The sequence below is a fragment of the Pelophylax lessonae genome, assembly GCF_965119305.1.
Source record: "Pelophylax lessonae genome assembly, chromosome: 7".
NCBI lineage: Eukaryota > Metazoa > Chordata > Amphibia > Anura > Ranidae > Pelophylax > Pelophylax lessonae.
In genome coordinates this window covers 175,192,763-175,210,287 of record NC_138774.1, presented here as the reverse complement: position 1 = coordinate 175,210,287, position 17,525 = coordinate 175,192,763, and the positions used below count along the sequence as shown (strand labels likewise).

The window sequence follows — 17,525 nt, the reverse complement described above, 5'->3', positions numbered from 1 at the left end:
ATATTCAAAACGTTTTTGGTATTCTGTGTACAGTGCCAGGTACACCTCTGTCTGTTATATACATAATGATGGCTGTATTCAGTGTACAGTGCCAGGTACACCTCTGTCTGATAGATGCAGGATTTTGCATACAGTGCTGGGTACACCTCTGTATGTTATATACATAATGTTGCTTGTATTCAGTGTACATTGCTGGGTATACCTCTGTATGTTATATACATAATGTTGCTTGTATTCAGTGTACAGTGCTGGGTATACCTCTGTCTGTTATACACATAATGTTTCTTGTATTCAGTGTACAGTGCTGGGTATACCTCTGTATGTTATATACATAATGATGGCTGTATTCAGTGTACAGTGCTGGGTACACCTCTGTCACTGTCAGACTCAGGAGGTGGTAACAATGTGTGTGGGGGAGGGTGAATGGATGAAGGTGGATGATGATGAAAGTGTTGAGCTTCCTATCGAGCCTCCAAGTCACGTTCATCTAGAGAGGACCCCGTCCCTCCTCCCCCTCTCCTCTCTCCTCTCTCCGGCCATCTCTCAGGGGCTCCGCTCACCCTCATCTATGGAGAATGGACGGGGTGGACTCCGCTTCCTCCAAATTGCTCAGCTTCACCCAACGGTAAGAGCTGTGCCTGGTGTCCTCATGTGTGTGCACAATGGTGTGCTGTGCCTTCACCTGTCTGACCATCTGTGTGCTGACATCCATCCACCTATACTGTCACACTCTGCAGGCGGGGGGGGGACATCCATGTACACTGTCACACTCTGCAGGCTGGGGGGACATCCATGTATACTGTCACACTCTTCAGACTAGGGGGACATCCATGTACACTGTCACACTCTGCAGACTGGAGGGACATCCATGTACACTGTCACACTCTGCAGACTGGAGGGACATCCATGTACACTGTCACATTCTGCAGGTTGGGGGGACATCCATATATACTGTCACACTCTGCAGACTGGGGGGACATCCATGTACACTGTCACACTCTGCAGGTTGGGGGGACATCCATATATACTGTCACACTCTGCAGACTGGGGGGACATCCATGTACACTGTCACACTCTGCAGGTTGGGGGGACATCCATGTATACTGCAGGCTGGGGGGACATCTATGTACACTGTCACACTCTGCAGGTTGGGGGGACATCTATGTACATTGTCACACTCTGCAGGCTGGGGGGGACATCCATGTATACTGTCACATTCTGCAGGCTGGGGGGACATCCATGTATACTGTCACACTCTGCAGGCTGGGGGGACATCCATGTATACTGTCACACTGATGGCTGGGGGGACATCCAAGTACACTGCAGGCTGGGAGGACCTAGTACACTGTCACACTCTGCAGGTTGGGGGACATCCATGTATACTGTCACACTCTGCAGGCTGGGGGGACATCTATGTACACTGTCACACTCTGCAGGTTGGGGGACATCCATGTATACTGTCACACTCTGCAGGCTGGGGGGACATCTATGTACACTGTCACACTCTGCAGGCTGGGGGGACATCCATGTACACTGTCACACTCTGCAGGCTGGGGGGGACATCCATGTATACTGTCACACTCTGCAGACTGGGGGGACATCCATGTACACTGTCACACTCTGCAGGCTGGGGGGACATCCATGTATACTGTCACACTCTGCAGGCTGGGGGGACATCTATGTACACTGTCACACTCTGCAGGCTGGGGGGACATCCATGTATACTGTCACACTCTGCAGACTGGGGGGACATCCATGTACACTGTCACACTCTGCAGACTGGGGGGACATCCATGTACACTGTCACACTCTGCAGGCTGGGGGGACATCCATGTATACTGTCACACTCTGCAGGCTGGGGGGGGCATCCATGTACACTGCAGGCTGGGGGGACATCGTAGTACACTGTCACACTCAGCAGGTTGGGGGACATTCATTTATTCTGTCACACTCTGCAGGTTGGGGGACATCATGTATATTGTCACACTATGCAGGCTGGAGGGACATCCATGTACACTGTCACACTCTGCAGGCTGGGGGGGCATCCATGTATACTGTCACACTCTGCAGGCTGGGGGGTATCCATGTATACTGTCACACTCTGCAGGCTGGGGGGACATCCATGTATACTGTCACACTCTGCAGGCTGGGGGAAAATCCATGTACACTGTCACACTGCAGGTTGGGGGGACATCATGTACACTGTTACACTCTGCAGGCTGGGGGGACATCCATGTATACTGTCACACTGTGCAGGTTGGGGGATATCCTATACACTGTCACACTCTGCAGGCTGGCGGGACATCCATGTACACTGTCACACTGTGCAGGCTGGGGGGGACATCCATGTACACTGTCACACTCTGCAGGCTGTGGAGACATCCTTTTATACTGTCACACTCTGAAGGCTGGGGGGACAACCAAGTACACTGCAGGTTTGGAAGACCTAGTACACTCTCACACTCTGCAGGTTGGGGGGACATCCATGTATACTGGGACTGTCACACTCTGCAGGCTGGGGGGGGGGGGGGCATCCATGTATACTGTCACACTCTGCAGGTTTGGGGGACATCCATGTATACTGTCACACTCTGCAGGTTGGGGGGACATCATGTACACTGTCACACTCTGCAGGCTGGGGGGGGCATCCATGTATACTGTCACACTCTGCAGGTTGGGGGATATCCATGTACACTGTCACACTCTGCAGGCTGGGGAGACATCCATGTATACTGTCACACTCTGCAGGTTGGGGGATATCCATGTACACTGTCACACTGCAGGCTGGCGGGACATCCATGTACACTGTCACACTCTGCAGGTTGGGGGGACATCATGTACACTGTCACACTCTGCAGGCTGGGGGGACATCCATGTATACTGTCACACTCTGCAGGTTGGGGGATATCCATGTACACTGTCACACTGCAGGCTGGCGGGACATCCATGTACACTGTCACACTCTGCAGGTTGGGGGGACATCATGTACACTGTCACACTCTGCAGGCTGGGGGGACAGCCATGTATACTGTCACACTCTGCAGGTTGGGGGGAACATCCATGTATACTGTCACACTCTGCAGGCTGTGGAGACATGCTTTTATACTGTCACACTCTGAAGGCTGGGAGGACAACCAAGTACACTGCAGGTTTGGAAGACCTAGTACACTGTCACACTCTGCAGTTTGGGGGGGGGGGGGGACATCCATGTATACTGGGACTGTCACACTCTGCAGGTTGGGGGGGGGCATCCATGTATACTGTCACACTCTGCAGGCTGGGGAGACATCCATGTACACTGTCACACTCTGCAAGCTGGGGGGGGGGGGGCAATCTTGTATACTGTCACACTTTGCAGGCTGAGGGGACATCCATGTACACTGTCACACTCTGCAGGCTGGGGGGACATCCGTGTATGCTTTCACACTCTGTAGGTTGGGGGATATCCATGTACACTGTCACACTCTGCAGGCTGGGGGGACATCCATGTACATTGTCACATTCTGCAGGCTGTGGAGACATCCTTGTATACTGTCACACTCTGAAGGCTGGGGGGACATCCAAGTAAACTGCAGGCTGGGAAGACCTTGTACACTGTCACACTCTGCAGGCTGGGGAGACATCCATGTATACTGTCACACTCTGCAGGCTGGGGGGGGGACATCCTTGTATACTGTATATGAAATGAAGATTCATCTGCATAATATACTTATAATCCTCTGGTAGCTGTGCTGGTATCCTCACTGATTATTTAGGGCTCTCTGACTTTATTTCCTATGTAAATATCATGTCATGGATCTGAAGTCCAGGGCTACAGTGAATGTGAAGAGATCAGGTCCGGGGTCTGCTTTATCTAGCCTTATAATGTCCATGGATAAGTCTGGGCCAGGGTTTGGTGTATCTATTATAATATTGACTATAGATCAATCTGGGCCAGTGTCCAATGTATCCAGTATAACATTTACAATGGACAGGTCTGATTCAGGGTCTGTTATATTCACCAACCATAACAATGACCATGATTAAGTCTTGTTTAAGGTCCCTCATCTCCAGCATAGTAATGGACATAGCTTGGTTTGGTTCAAGGCAAGGGAAACTAGAACCAAAATAATGACCATGGTCTGCATTGGTGTTGAGTCCATTATATCCAGTATAATAAGAACCATGGATAGCCTTTGTTCTGGGGTCCATTATATCCAGTATGATAATGAATATAATAATAATAATAATAATAATAATAATAATGAAGAAGTCTAATCTAGGGTTCACTACATCCAGTATAATAATTACTATGGATAGTAATGTTTCCTGGTATACTTTATATAGTATAATAAACAATCACGGATAGCTGTGATCTGGGGTTCATTATATTCAGCATAATAATGACTATAGATAGACTTGTCCCGGAATCTATTATATTTAGTATAATAATGACCATGAATAGGTCTGGCCTATGGTCAGTTATATCCAGTATAATAATGATCATTGAGCTCTTTATTTCCAGCATAAATTAGATCTATACGTAGAATTGGTCTTAGGTCTATTATATTCAAGGTAATAATGACCATGAATAAGTCTGGTATGGGGCATTTTACATCTGGTATAATAATATTTTCGATAGATGTGGTCTGGGTGGGTTTTAGTGTATGCAGTATGATAATGACCATTTTTAGGTCTGGTTTAAAAGGGAAGGGCTGCAAGTCTAATATAATATTGACCACGGATAGGTCTGACATTGGTTCTGTTTTATCAATATAATATTGACCATGGATAGGTCTGACACTAGTTCAGTTTTATGAGTATAAACATTGGCCATGGATAGGTATGATTCTGGTTCCCTTTTATCAATATAATAATGACCATGGATAGGATTGACCCTGGTTCCGTTAAATCCAATGTAATAATGACCATGGATAGGTCTGGGCCTATGTTCATTGAATACAGTAAAATAATGAACTTGCATAAATATGGTTGGCGCTTGTAACATCCAGTATAATGACCACAGATAAGACTGGTTTGTGGTTAACTATATCCAATAGAATAATGATCCTGTGTTGGCCTGGTCCATTTTAAAAGAATGACCATGGAAATATCTGCTCTGTGGTGTGTTATAAGTGGTACAAAAATGACCATGGATATATGTGGTATAGTGTATACATTATAATAAGGACCATGGATAGGTCTAGTTCGAATTGCATTGTGTCCAGCATATTAATTGCCATGGAAAGATGGAAAGTCTAGTGCAGTGTCTGTTAAATCTAGTATAATAACGATCATGTATAAATCTGATCTGGGGTTCATTATACCCACTATATTAATGACCTTGTCTGGTCTGAGGTGTGTTATATCTAGTATGATAATAACCTCGGAGGCCTGTATATCCAGTCTTTAAAACACCATGAATAGATCTGGTCTGGCTGGGGTCTGGTATATTCTGTGAAAAAATAGTCCTGTGAAACAATAAGCCCTTTATATCCAGTGTGATAATGACCATGGATGAATGTGGTTGAGGTCTATTTTATGTGGTATATTATTACCATAGATAGATGTAAGTATCTAGTATAATAATGATGATATAAGGTCTGGTCTGATAATATTAGTATAATAACAATCATTTTAATGTCCAGTAAAATAATGACCATGGAGAGGTCTGGTTGAGGGTCCATTTAGTAAATATTATAGATAGATAGATCTGGTGCATTAAGCAGAACTTTGCATTAAGGAAATGGGCGGCCGCTCCTTCAGAGTAATGTACGCTGTAATCAGCGTAGTATACAGTAAATATCTCCTAAACAGTGCAAGCCACATGGATAGATATGGCTCATGGTCTGGTGTATATAAGCAGGGCTCTGAATCCAGTATAGTGACTAGTATAATAATGGCTGTAGATAGATCTGGTCAGGGGGCCATCCTTCTGGGCTGCATTACCTGCAGAGACGCAGAGGAAAGAAGTCCTGGACTTTTTTTGAAAATCAAGCCACATGGAATCACATGGTGCTGTGGCACCATGTGGCTTCACTCATAGTAAGACGTGGGCAATGCATGGAGGTGCCATTAAGATTAAATACCACCCCTGCACTTCTGCTAAATAGCAGCACATTTCTGTTTCCTATCCAGAACATGCGCAATTTTTATACATTCCCAAGGTGCTAGAGTATTAACCTACCCTAAATAGAAAGACTCTGAATCAAGTAAATAATGAACTAGTGATAGATCTGTTCAGGTGAATAAAAGTAAGATTTGGTCTAAGTTTCATTGTATCCATTATAATTATGATCATGGATAGATCTGGTCAAGGGACAAGTATATAAAGGCAGAGCTCTGGATCTAGTATAGTAGTGGTCATAAATAGATTTGATCCAGGAACTAGTGTAACCTGTAAAGGCTGAATACAGTTTTTTTATGACCATTGATTTGGTCAGGTGTATAAAGGAAGGGCTCTGATCCAATTTTCTAATGGCCATAGATAGATCTGGTCCAGGGTTTGGCATGCAAAGACAGGGTTGTAGATCCAGTATAATAATGACCATAGATAGATTTGTCCAGGGTGTGGTGTAAAAAAACAGAGGGTTCTGGATTCAGTATATAAATAGTATTGGATAGATCTGGTCTGGTGTATAAAGGTGGGGTTCTAGATTCAGTATAATCATCACCATAGATGGCCCAGGACAGTGTTTCTCAACCTTTTTTCTGTCAAGTCGCCCTTTAAATTATGCACAGTTTCAGGGCACACCAGACGAAAATGTAAAAAAATGATAGTCTTCTGGTTCAGAGGTTAGTCGTTTGTGACACACAATTCAGGAGTCAGTAGTTTGTGACACACAATTCAGGACCAGGGTGCCAGCCTTCCAGTCAGCCACAGCAGGGTGCCAGACAGCCAGCCACCCACAACAGGGTTGCCAGCAAGCCACCCACAGCAGGGTGCCAGCCAGCCACCCACAACAGAGTGCCATCCAGCCAGCCACTCACAGAAGAGTGCCAGCCAGGCACCCACAGCATTAGGGTGCCAGCCAGCCACCCTCCCACAACAGGGTGCCAGCCACCCAGAGCAGGGTGCCAGTCAATCAGTCACAGCAGGGTGACAGCCAGACATCCACAGCAGAGTGCCAGCCAGCCAGACACCCACCGCCCCTGTGCCAGCCAGCCACCCACAGCCCCTGTGCCAGCCAGCCACTCACAGCAGAGTGCCAACCAGCCACCCACCCACAGCAGGGTGCCAGACAGACAGTTTTTTTAACCTTATACAGTATAAACTCTCTTTCAAATTGCAATGGATTTGGATGCAGACAGAATAAGTAAAAGTGTGGTCTGGGACTATTTCTCATCTCAACCATCCCCAGGAAAAGCAGCAGTGTGCAACACATGCACAAACAATGTAAGCATGGGATCAGCAAAAAACAAAAATATGTCAAATCTTTGGGCCCATCTAAGAGTTCATCATGATGAATAATATAATGCAGCACAGAAAAAAACAAACTGAATCACAAACTGAAATACCTCCACTATCCCAGACAACAATAACAGATATGTTTCAGAAAAAAACAGGTGGCTAAATTCAGATGGAAGATCCCAACTGATGGACAGAGTAATCACAGAGATGATAGTAACTGATAACCAGCCATTTACAATGGTGTCTGACTCTGGATTTAGGTGGTTGATGTTCATAGCTGAGCCAAGGTACACACCGAAGAGTGAAAAGTACTATCGAACCAAAATGCTAGGAAAGATTCACCAAAAGGTAGTTGAGAAAGCAAAGACTATGCTGCAACCAGAGAATGCTGGCAACTCACTGTACACAGAGTAAATAGATACCTAAAATGTCATGCTTTAAAATTGCATATGCTTTTAAAAATGGCGACAAACTACAGTACCTAAAAATCTCCATGGGTGACACTTTAAAAGCCTTTACAGGTTACCTGTTTGGAGTTACACTGGAGGTCTGAAGTGGCGATAGCTCACATCGTTTACATATGCATGTGAGACTTAAGCGTTCGCATTTGTATTTTAGTATTTATTTTATTGAAAACTTTTTTTTTTTTTTACACTATCTTTATATTTTTTTTAAAGTGGTTGTAAAGGCAGAAGTTTTTTTTTTTTTATCTTAATGCATTCGATACATTAGGATAAAATGCCTACTGTGTGCGGCGTCCCCCCTCAGCCCCTCTAATACTTACCTGAGCCCCATCTCAATCAAGCGATGTTGCAGGAGTGTCTTGGCTGCCTTGGACTGCCCTCCTCATTGGCTGAGACAGCAGTTTGGCACCATTTTCTCCCACTGCTGTCAATTAAAGTCAGTGAGTCAATGAATAGAGAAAGGGGACGGGGCCAGGGCACGTCTGCATGTCTGAATGGACACAGGGAGCTGTGAGGGCAATCCACAGAAGTGAGGGGCTAGGAGCTCAGAATAGGGACCCAAGAAGAGGAGGATCTGGACTGCTCTGTGCAAAACCATTACACAGAGCAGGTAAGTATGACATGTTTGTTATTTTTAACAAAAAAAAATGAGACTTTAGTATCACTCTAAACAACTTTTATAACTATTACAATGATGAACAATATCCCTTGTGATAGCAATAAGCATGACAGGTACTCTTTGTGGAGAGATCTGGAGTTCATTTGACCCCAGATCTCTCCTTTGCCCTGAAAGCATCTGATGAAACTAAGATAGATTGGATTGGATGCTATACAAGCTGGTAGCAGCTTGTAAACATAAAAGAGAAACCGGAAGTGAATAAATCCTTGTCGCTTCCAGTTTCTTAAAACACATAGGAGAGGTAAAAATGGATGTACGTTTCTCCCCTCAGCGTGCACAACAGGACCAAGCAGCAGCAGTAGCGGGCTCCTCAGTAGCACGGCAGAGCCCAGTAAAGTGCCCCCTTCCACTCCGTGAAGAGGGGATTGAGCAGCTGTATAGTCACTCGGATCCCTTCTGTACGAAAGCCAGGGGCGTAACTACAGGGGTTGCAGGGGTTGCAATCGCTACCGGGCCCCATGCTCCAGGGGGCCCGGTAGCAAAACAGTGGGTGAACCTCTAGGATCTCAAAGGTCACACTTGCGACCGGGCCCTGGCATTTCACCACTGTGGGGAGGCCCCAAGATTGCAGGAAGGGGGCCCACTGCAGAACTTGTGAAAGGATCCTGATGCGGGACCATAATAAAAGGCCATGCAATGAGAGTAAAGAGCCCCAGGATTAGTGGGAAGAGCCCCGGGCTTGAAGGGAAGGGCCCCGGCCAGGGGTCTGGGGGGCCCTTCATGGTTTCTTGCATCGGGGCCCTGAAGGTTCTAGTTACGCCTCTGACGAAAGCCCATATCGCCTGCTGAAAATTTTATATCCAGGATGATGTCTGAAAGTGCAGGCAACATCCTGGTATAACTGCATCAACCTGGGGACATATGGACATCTTCTAAGGGTTAAAGTGGTTAATAATGGTCATGTCTAGTTTATAAAGGCAGGGATGTGGATCTAGGTTTATAATGGCCATGGATAGATTTGGTCCTAAATAAAAGTAGGACCCTGTATCCAGTTTAGTAATGAATAGATCTGGTCTGGAGTGTGTAAAGGCAAGGCTCTGGATCCATATGTCGGAACCATGGTCTGCAATAAAAAGTATGTCCTCTGGAACCAGTATAAGGTCTCTGGCACACAGGTGTTCAAAGATGCAGTTTTTACAGGGGTTTGACTTTTTTTCTGCCTCTAAGTGCCCCTCTGTCCTAATCTAATTATCCATGCACACATATGTGTTTAGAGGCAGAAAAATAGCCTATAATTTGTGTGTTCAGAAGGGAAGCGATGGGGTGGAAAAAACGCCAAACGTGCATTAACGCTGGATTCGTTTAAGCGTGTTTGCGCCTTTGCACATTAATGCATTCTAATGGCCAGATTAAATTATTATTCTGGCCAATTGATGTCACATGTGCAAACGCACATGCAAAACATGGCTTTAGGCTTTTTTTTAAGTTGCTTTTTCCTCCCCTGGAGCAAAGGCGTCCAGGGGAGGAAAAAAAACATCCAGTATGCATCATGCCATACAGTAATGGGGATAATATGGACATTGATAGATACCATACCAGGTTTTACCTTTTCACCAGTTTAGAGGATCCCAGATAGCTAAAGCTGGTTTGTTTCTTGAGTTGCCACTCTTTGCTCATAACTCTTTAATAAAGAAGGTTTTGGCTGTGTTATTGTGGATATCTGCTGGAAGTCTTCCATCTTCATTCATTTTCTCTTTGTCGTTTAAGATCCCTCGACCTGGTTCTGAGCTGTGCAACTTCCAGTAAATCTTCATATCACATTCCTGGAATAATACAGCTGCCACCTCCGTTCCATGAATCTATCACACCTGAGATGTCAAATTGCCATGAAATATTGATTGCCATGTGTTCTCTGTTGTGGTGGAAACCAGTCCAGAACAATGACAGGCACAGGAGTTCCCTTCTGCACTTACTGCCTACAGGGATGCCAACCTGGGAAAAGTGTTTATAGCGTGCTACAAAAGGGACATGCGATGCACCAAAAACTGGGTGTAGCTAAACTGTTTTAGGGGCATGGCTTATAAAGGAAACGTATTCATGCGCACAGTGAAAAGGGAGATATTGAGCAGACTTAGGAATTTGTGCATTTCATTTAGGAATTTGTGTTTCTTTTAGCGACTAAACAAAGATACCAAGAATCACTTCCGGTATGCAGAGAAAATGGTACCATGCAGTGTCCATTCAGATATGATAACATACACTGAGAATTATACCTAGACTACATAACAAAACAAGCAGTACTGCATCCATTTATATAGAAAAAGAACAGAAAATGAGAATTACTTACAGCATACAGATAATGTGATGCTGTACCATGTCACATTTACATATAAAGGATAAAAGTATTGAATTATATCCACGAAAGATGTGATACTATGAAATGTTCATATAAACACTGTGAATTGCAAAACAGAAAAAAACACCTCTAGCACTCAGATGACTTCTATACAATCCAAAATGTTCAACAATGAGAGTCAGTGGGGTTCTAATAAAAATCCATCAACTGGAATGTTCAGCCACTGCTGCCCTCCTCAGGCAGAGAAAGAAATCTGACAAAAAAACGTAGAAAGACACAAACAGGAGGGTGCAAATGCCTAGTGTATTATAAAGAGATTTATTAGGAATACGTATCACACCAACGACAGTCCAATGGTGGCGAGGTGTCCTCCCACCCAACGCCCCACACTGCTAAAAAGATAACTTGTTTCTGGAACGTTTCTTCAGAGATCTGGAAAAGGGGTTATGTCCCCTGAAACGCGTTCGCTTTTCAGCAGTTTGGTCCATTGGATGGGATGACACCTCGCCACCTTTGGACTGTCATTGATGTGATACAATGCATACATTGCTTCCTCTCTTGTGAGTATGTATTTGGTGTCATTGTCTATTTCCTAATAAACCTCTTGGTAATACGCTTGGTGATTGCCCCCTTCTGTTTGAGTCCTTTTAAGTGCTGTCCACCTTGTAGAAACAGCAATCAGACCAGCAAAATACACATAGATTGCTTTTTACACATATCACCATATCACTTGATGATTAGGCAGGGAAAAGGGCTGTGTAAGGTCTCTGGGGAATGAAAGTAATCCAGGAAGGTTTGTATATCAAGCAGAAAAACAGGGTGAGAGGAGTAAAAACCAGGGGCACTCCCTGGAGCTTAGGGTGAGTTGACATGGCTGGAATAATAGATTAGTGAGGTTTATTGAGAGTCTTAGGAATTTTATGATTTATCAGCATTCAGTGGTTTGTTTTGGGGAACCAGAGGCTTAGGCCTAATGCACACGGGCAGAAAAAATATTGCTGTTAGAGGGGTCTGGCGTTCTTTTATTGGCCCTGAAAGCAGTTCTATGTTATCTAGTGTACATATGCACATTGTGTCATTTACAGGCGTATTTTATAGCATTGTTCAGGGGCATAAAAAAAAAAAATGCCCCAAACCTGTGTTCAGAGAGGAATTATCCATTGTAATTTACGCCCACAAGCGAGTAAACTCGTCGAAACGTGCATAAACGCAGACATATGCGTGTATTTTTATTCTAATGACTAGAATAAAATAATATTCTAGACAGTAGAATGAGTTTACATTCATACGCATCTAAACGCTCTAAATATGTAAATGTGCAAAAAAGCACATTTGTACGCTCATAAACCTGTGCAAAAAAGCACAATTGTACGCTCATAAATAACACTAGAGGCGTTTTTTCTACCAAGTTCTGGCCAAAAAAATGCAACTTATTTTCAGAATTCTGTGTGCATGAGGTCTAAATTCAAGATAAAACACCAGAATAAGGTGCCTTTATTTTTAAAAAAGGTGACAGTAATTTTCAGTTGAGCCCAATGATATTTGAAATTTACAGTCATATATTGTTATTGTCAAATCCACATCCTCCTGTAAAGCTCCACTAATTGAGTATGTTATTTTAGCACAGTTTTATGTGATGGTTTTGAGAGCCAGTTCCTTTAGTGTCTGTTGGTTTATATCGGAAATGTATTGAGCTGACAGTCCCTGAGACAGTTAACAATGAACATTGAAGGATAATAATGGATGAACATTTTATGTCTTGGTCAGCAAAATGGCGAAAGTAGAGCGCTGAGTGTAAAAGGCATTTAGTGTCCTCTTGGGACTCCGTGACTTCTGACCTTTGCTGCATTAATAGCTGGCAGCCATGCAGTCCACTGACAGCCCTAGTTCTCATGCTGGATAGCTGTGATGCTTCTGTTCTCTAAGGGTCTCCTGTGGGAAATGCTTTATCTACTAGGAGCTTCCAGTGAAGCATTCTAGGAAAGTTCCTATAAAGCACTGCTAGGAATGGCCTGTGGTCCACAGTAGTAAGCTTAAAGCGGAGTTCTGGCCTATTTTGCAACTTCAGTGATTCCTGGAGTGCTCGCTATGCTGATCAACAGTTGGGCATTTTTTTCGGGGGTCCCTTACCTTATTTTCAGGGCATTTTTGATTGTACTTCCTCCTTCTCCCCCCTCTATGGCCACTGCCACCGACATCACTTCCGCCTTTACATTGCATCCTGGGAGCTGTTTGTCATCACTTCCAGAAGGCTAGAATCAGGAAGAACTCCCAGAACACTCCCTGGAATCAGGAAGAAGGACACAGCAGATTACACTGCAGCTTCAGATGCCCACATCCAAGATGGCCACGCTCATAAGTACGATTTTGACTAAAATCCAATACTATACTACTTGAAGGTATGAGAATAACGGTTCTGTAAAGGGCAATGGATTAGTATTATAGGGGTATTTTTAGTTAAAAAAAAGGTATTTGAGGCCGGAACTCTGCTTTAAGGCTCCATTCACACCTGAGCGTATTGTTTTTGGGGTGTTTTTCAGGTGTTTTTGCAGGTGTTTGGAGGCAGGCTTTGACATCTAACAAAAATGCTGGTAATCTGCCAAAAAAAAAGCTCATGTACTTTTTTGAGCTTCAGGAGTTTTGCTTCAGGTGCCAAAATGCTCAGATGTGAACAGGGGCCATTGTAACAATGGGATTTTGCTTGTTGGGCGTTTTGAAACTTAAGAGATGAGCGTTTTACGAGCTGAAAAAAGCTCAGGTGTGAACAGGGCCTTATGTACCCGTCTTGTGTGTTGATCATAAACTTTACTAGATATGGCTGCAGAGTCAGCAAACATGGCTGCAGGTGAAACATTCTGCACCAGAGCATGTCACCTATTTTTATTTAATATTCTTCAAGCTGCTAACATCAAGAGGTTTAGTAAATTAGAGAAAAAGGATTTTTATAGTAAAACAGATAAACCGTATATCAAAAATAATAATATTCATCGTAAAATAAATATACGTATACAACAAAATTTTGTTGCATGCAGACACCGAAAGAGCTATTGTTAGGTTAAAGAGAAATGTATGTGATCCTTAAAATAGCAACAAATCATATACAAAAATAAACATGTACTTTGCCTATGCAGGGCAGGACAAGGTCCCTTAAAGTGGAACTTTCACTGCATCTGAGCACCACAAACCAAAAACGCACTTTGATTCATTTTTAATATTCAAAGCAAACTCCCCCATCCATCTATGTCTCCATTCTTTATTTTGCTAAGAAATCATGTTGAAAAACACCCCCTAGCATTTCTGGCTGTGGCCATCTTGAGTAAAGGCAAATTATTCATGTAGCGTTTACATCCTGTAATCCATCCACCCTTAGCTCAAGCATACAGGCAGGAGGGTGTGCTTAGCTAAGGAAACCCTGCTTCCCTCCTGAAGACTCTTGGGATGTATGGCATCATTTGCCTAGGCATTGTAACCAGGAAGTAACTGAAGAAATGTAAAAAAAGTTTAAAACAAGTAAATATGATATACTTTCCAATCTTTTCACCAATGCTAGCAGCATAAGCATTAAAAAATAGTCAGTGTTGACTGAGAGAGTAAAGTTCCGCTTTAAGTTCCCTGCCCGTCTCAGCATAAACTCATCATGCTTCTGCTGCTCTGATTTGCTGGAGAAAAGAGAAATACCTGATATTCTGTGTATGGAAAGGAAATGATTGTCTCCTTCCTACAGTGATGCAAAGTACAATTTAGGCCCCTTTCACACATACGGACTGTTCAGATCTGCCTGCCAGTTTTTCAGGCGGATCTGAATGGATGCTCCATGCATCTCTATGATGTCAGCGAAAACATGTCTGCTGACATCCGATCCGATTAGTCAAATCCGAATGGATGGAAACCCTATTTTCCATCCGTCTGGCGGATCGGATCGGATGAGAACGGACAGGCGGTCCATTCTCATCCGATTCCCCCATAGAGGACAGCAGGGATCTGACACCTCCGTCTCTGCACACAGCGTGGAGACAGAGCTGCCATCCGCCTGCTCAGCGGGGATCAGCGGATCGATCCCCGCTGAGAAAAACGGAGTCCGCTGACCGAGCGGATAGGTGTGAAAGAGGCCTTAGAGTGTAAAAACATCCAAGTAAATATATTCCTCAATAGCCACAAAGGATTTAAAACCACTTAGTGTGCACCAAATGTCTTTGCAAACGCAGACATTACCTGTAAAACTAGCAATGACTTCATCACTGTGCTATACAGATCCTGTACAAAGTGCAGATCTGTGGGAGGGGCCCAGTGGGCTCCACCCCCTACAGGCCGCCTGCAGAAAACTACTGGAGGGGCGGAGACAAGACTAGTCATCCTGCACAAGGAGAAAAAAGTGACCGATCTTTATTGCAGAAATCTCCTTTCACACTGGATAACTGCACAGATCTGTAAAAAAAGACACGAAGCACACCAATATTCAAGTAAGAGTATACTGTACATGACCCTTGTGTTTAGACAATATTTGCTTATGCTGGAGTTCAGCTTTAACACAATTCAGCAGAATTTTCCCGAAATCTGACACACACTACCCAAAAGCTGAAATAAGGCATTTAATGGGAATAGCAAATCTGTAAACTGATGGATGGGACGGGAAGGCTGTAAACTTAAAGCAGAGCTCCACCCAAAAGAGCAAGCTCTGTTTGTCTACCTCCTCGCCCCCCCCCCCCCCTCCACTGCCACATTTGGCAACTTTTCTGGTTCTGACTCAGTTCGCTGCAAGGAACTGAGCTGGTGGTTCGGCACCCCTCCTTCTCCGCAGCCTTCTGGGACACTTCACTGGTCCCAGAAGACTGCGGCCCATTCACAAAGCGCAGCGCGCATGCGCAGTAGGAAGCTAGCTGTGGAGGCTTCACTTCCGCTTTGCCTTAGTCAAGATGGTGGCACCAGCACCCATAGCCGATTGAATAATTGGCTCGGGTGAGGAACACCACTGCATGCCTGGACAGGTAAGTGCCCTAATATTTAAAGTCAGCAGCTACAGTATTCATAGCTCCTTGCTTTTTTTTCTTCTAAATTAGCATTACAAAGGCTTATAAAAAGGATTCTGTATATTTGCTTTACCTGTTCATTTAGCTCTTTAGCTCCTGTGATGTAACCACTTGCTGACCAGCCGCCGTACTTTTACTGCGGCAGGTCGGCTCTGTCCGGCGAAACGGCTAGTGGGGGCACGTGCACATGCCGATTGACCACAGGGGAAGCAAATCAGCGAGTCCAGCGGCCGCAATCGCTCCCCATGGAGACAGAATGCCGATGTAAACACCGCAGACCGTTGTTCTGTCAGTAATGAACACAGCAATCCTTTGTTTCTCCTATTTAGGAACACTGGTCTCTGTGTTCAACCAGCAAGCCCATCCCACACACAGTTAGAAAGCACCCCCTAGGACCACATTTAACCCTTTAAATTGCCCTGGTGTTAACCTCTTCCCTGCCAGTGTCATTAGTACAGTAACAGTGCATATTTTTAGCACTGATTACTGTAGTAATGTCACTGGTCCCCCCCAAAATGTCAGGTGTCCGATTTGTCCGCCCCAATGTCGCAGTCCTGCTAAAAATCGCTGATCGCCTCCATTACTATTAGGCTACGTTCACATGTGGGCGTAGCGGATGGCGGGCAGAATCACCGCGATTCTGCCCGCGATCCGGAAATCATTGCAAATCGCGGGACGCCTGTGTGATGCCTGTGATTTGCAATGGCACCCCAAACGCTGCACGATGTTGCCGCGATTTCTGCCTGCCGGATCACGGTAACATCGCACAAACAGAATCGCGGGACACATGATGCCCAAAAAAGGTACAAGAGCTTCTTTTGTGCATCATGCGTCCTGCAAATCTGTTTGCGCGATGTTACCGCGATACGGCAGGCGGAAATCGCGGCAACATCGCACAGCGTTTGGGGTGCCTTTGGAAATCAAGGGCATCGCACAGGCGTCCCGCGATTTGCAATGATTTCCGGATACGCCCACATGTGAACGTAGCCTTAAGAAAAAAAAATGTTGAGGAAGGCTGCCGTAGAGGATGAGGCCCAGGATGAGGACAGGGATCACTGTACTGTATTGAGTGAGTAATTATTTTACAGGATTTATATAGTGCCAACAGTTTGCGCAGCGCTTTACAGTGTGGGGGAAGACAATACAGTTACAGTACAATTCAAAACAGGAGGAATCAGAGGGCCCTGCTCGTTAGAGCTTACAATCTAGAAGTAGTATTAGAAATACTGCTTATGTGCTGAATTTGGGTGGTTGTAAGTCTGGCCTCCTTAGTTAGCAGTTAAATTATTTTCCGAATCCCTTGCTTTTTAAAGATAATCTTACTTAAGTCTTGGATTAAAGTTACTTTGGGGTCATACAGCACTAGGGTTCTGGTGTTTTCTTCAAGAGACATGGAAATGTTGTATTTAACGGATTACCTTCAGGAAACGCTACAAAGTACTTCATCGCCAATCAGATAGGATGGTAAACAGCGATTTATTCATTGTGTGCGGCCAGTCAGCTTCACGTGTGATGGCTTCCCTGACAAGTATGTGAAGTACAGTATTGGTGGATAATGTTGCCGGAAAACTCGTTATTTACCGAAATGCCTTTTTCATCCAGTCTGTATGTGATATGCATATGATGGATCAAACTGTCAGTATCGAGAACAGTCACCATCAGACTAAAG

The 17,525-nt window shown here is 44.6% G+C and overlaps 1 protein-coding gene across 1 annotated transcript in view; it reads left to right on the top strand.

Moving 5' to 3' along the window:
- The first annotated feature begins 485 nt into the window (after positions 1–485).
- Positions 486–17,525, top strand: part of GARNL3 (GTPase activating Rap/RanGAP domain like 3) — a 264,692-nt gene continuing 247,652 nt past the window's right edge. The window contains exon 1 of the mRNA XM_082263321.1: positions 486–625. Within this exon, the coding sequence (XP_082119447.1) occupies positions 569–625 (57 nt within the window). The 5' untranslated portion in view covers positions 486–568. The remainder of the gene's footprint in view (positions 626–17,525) is intronic.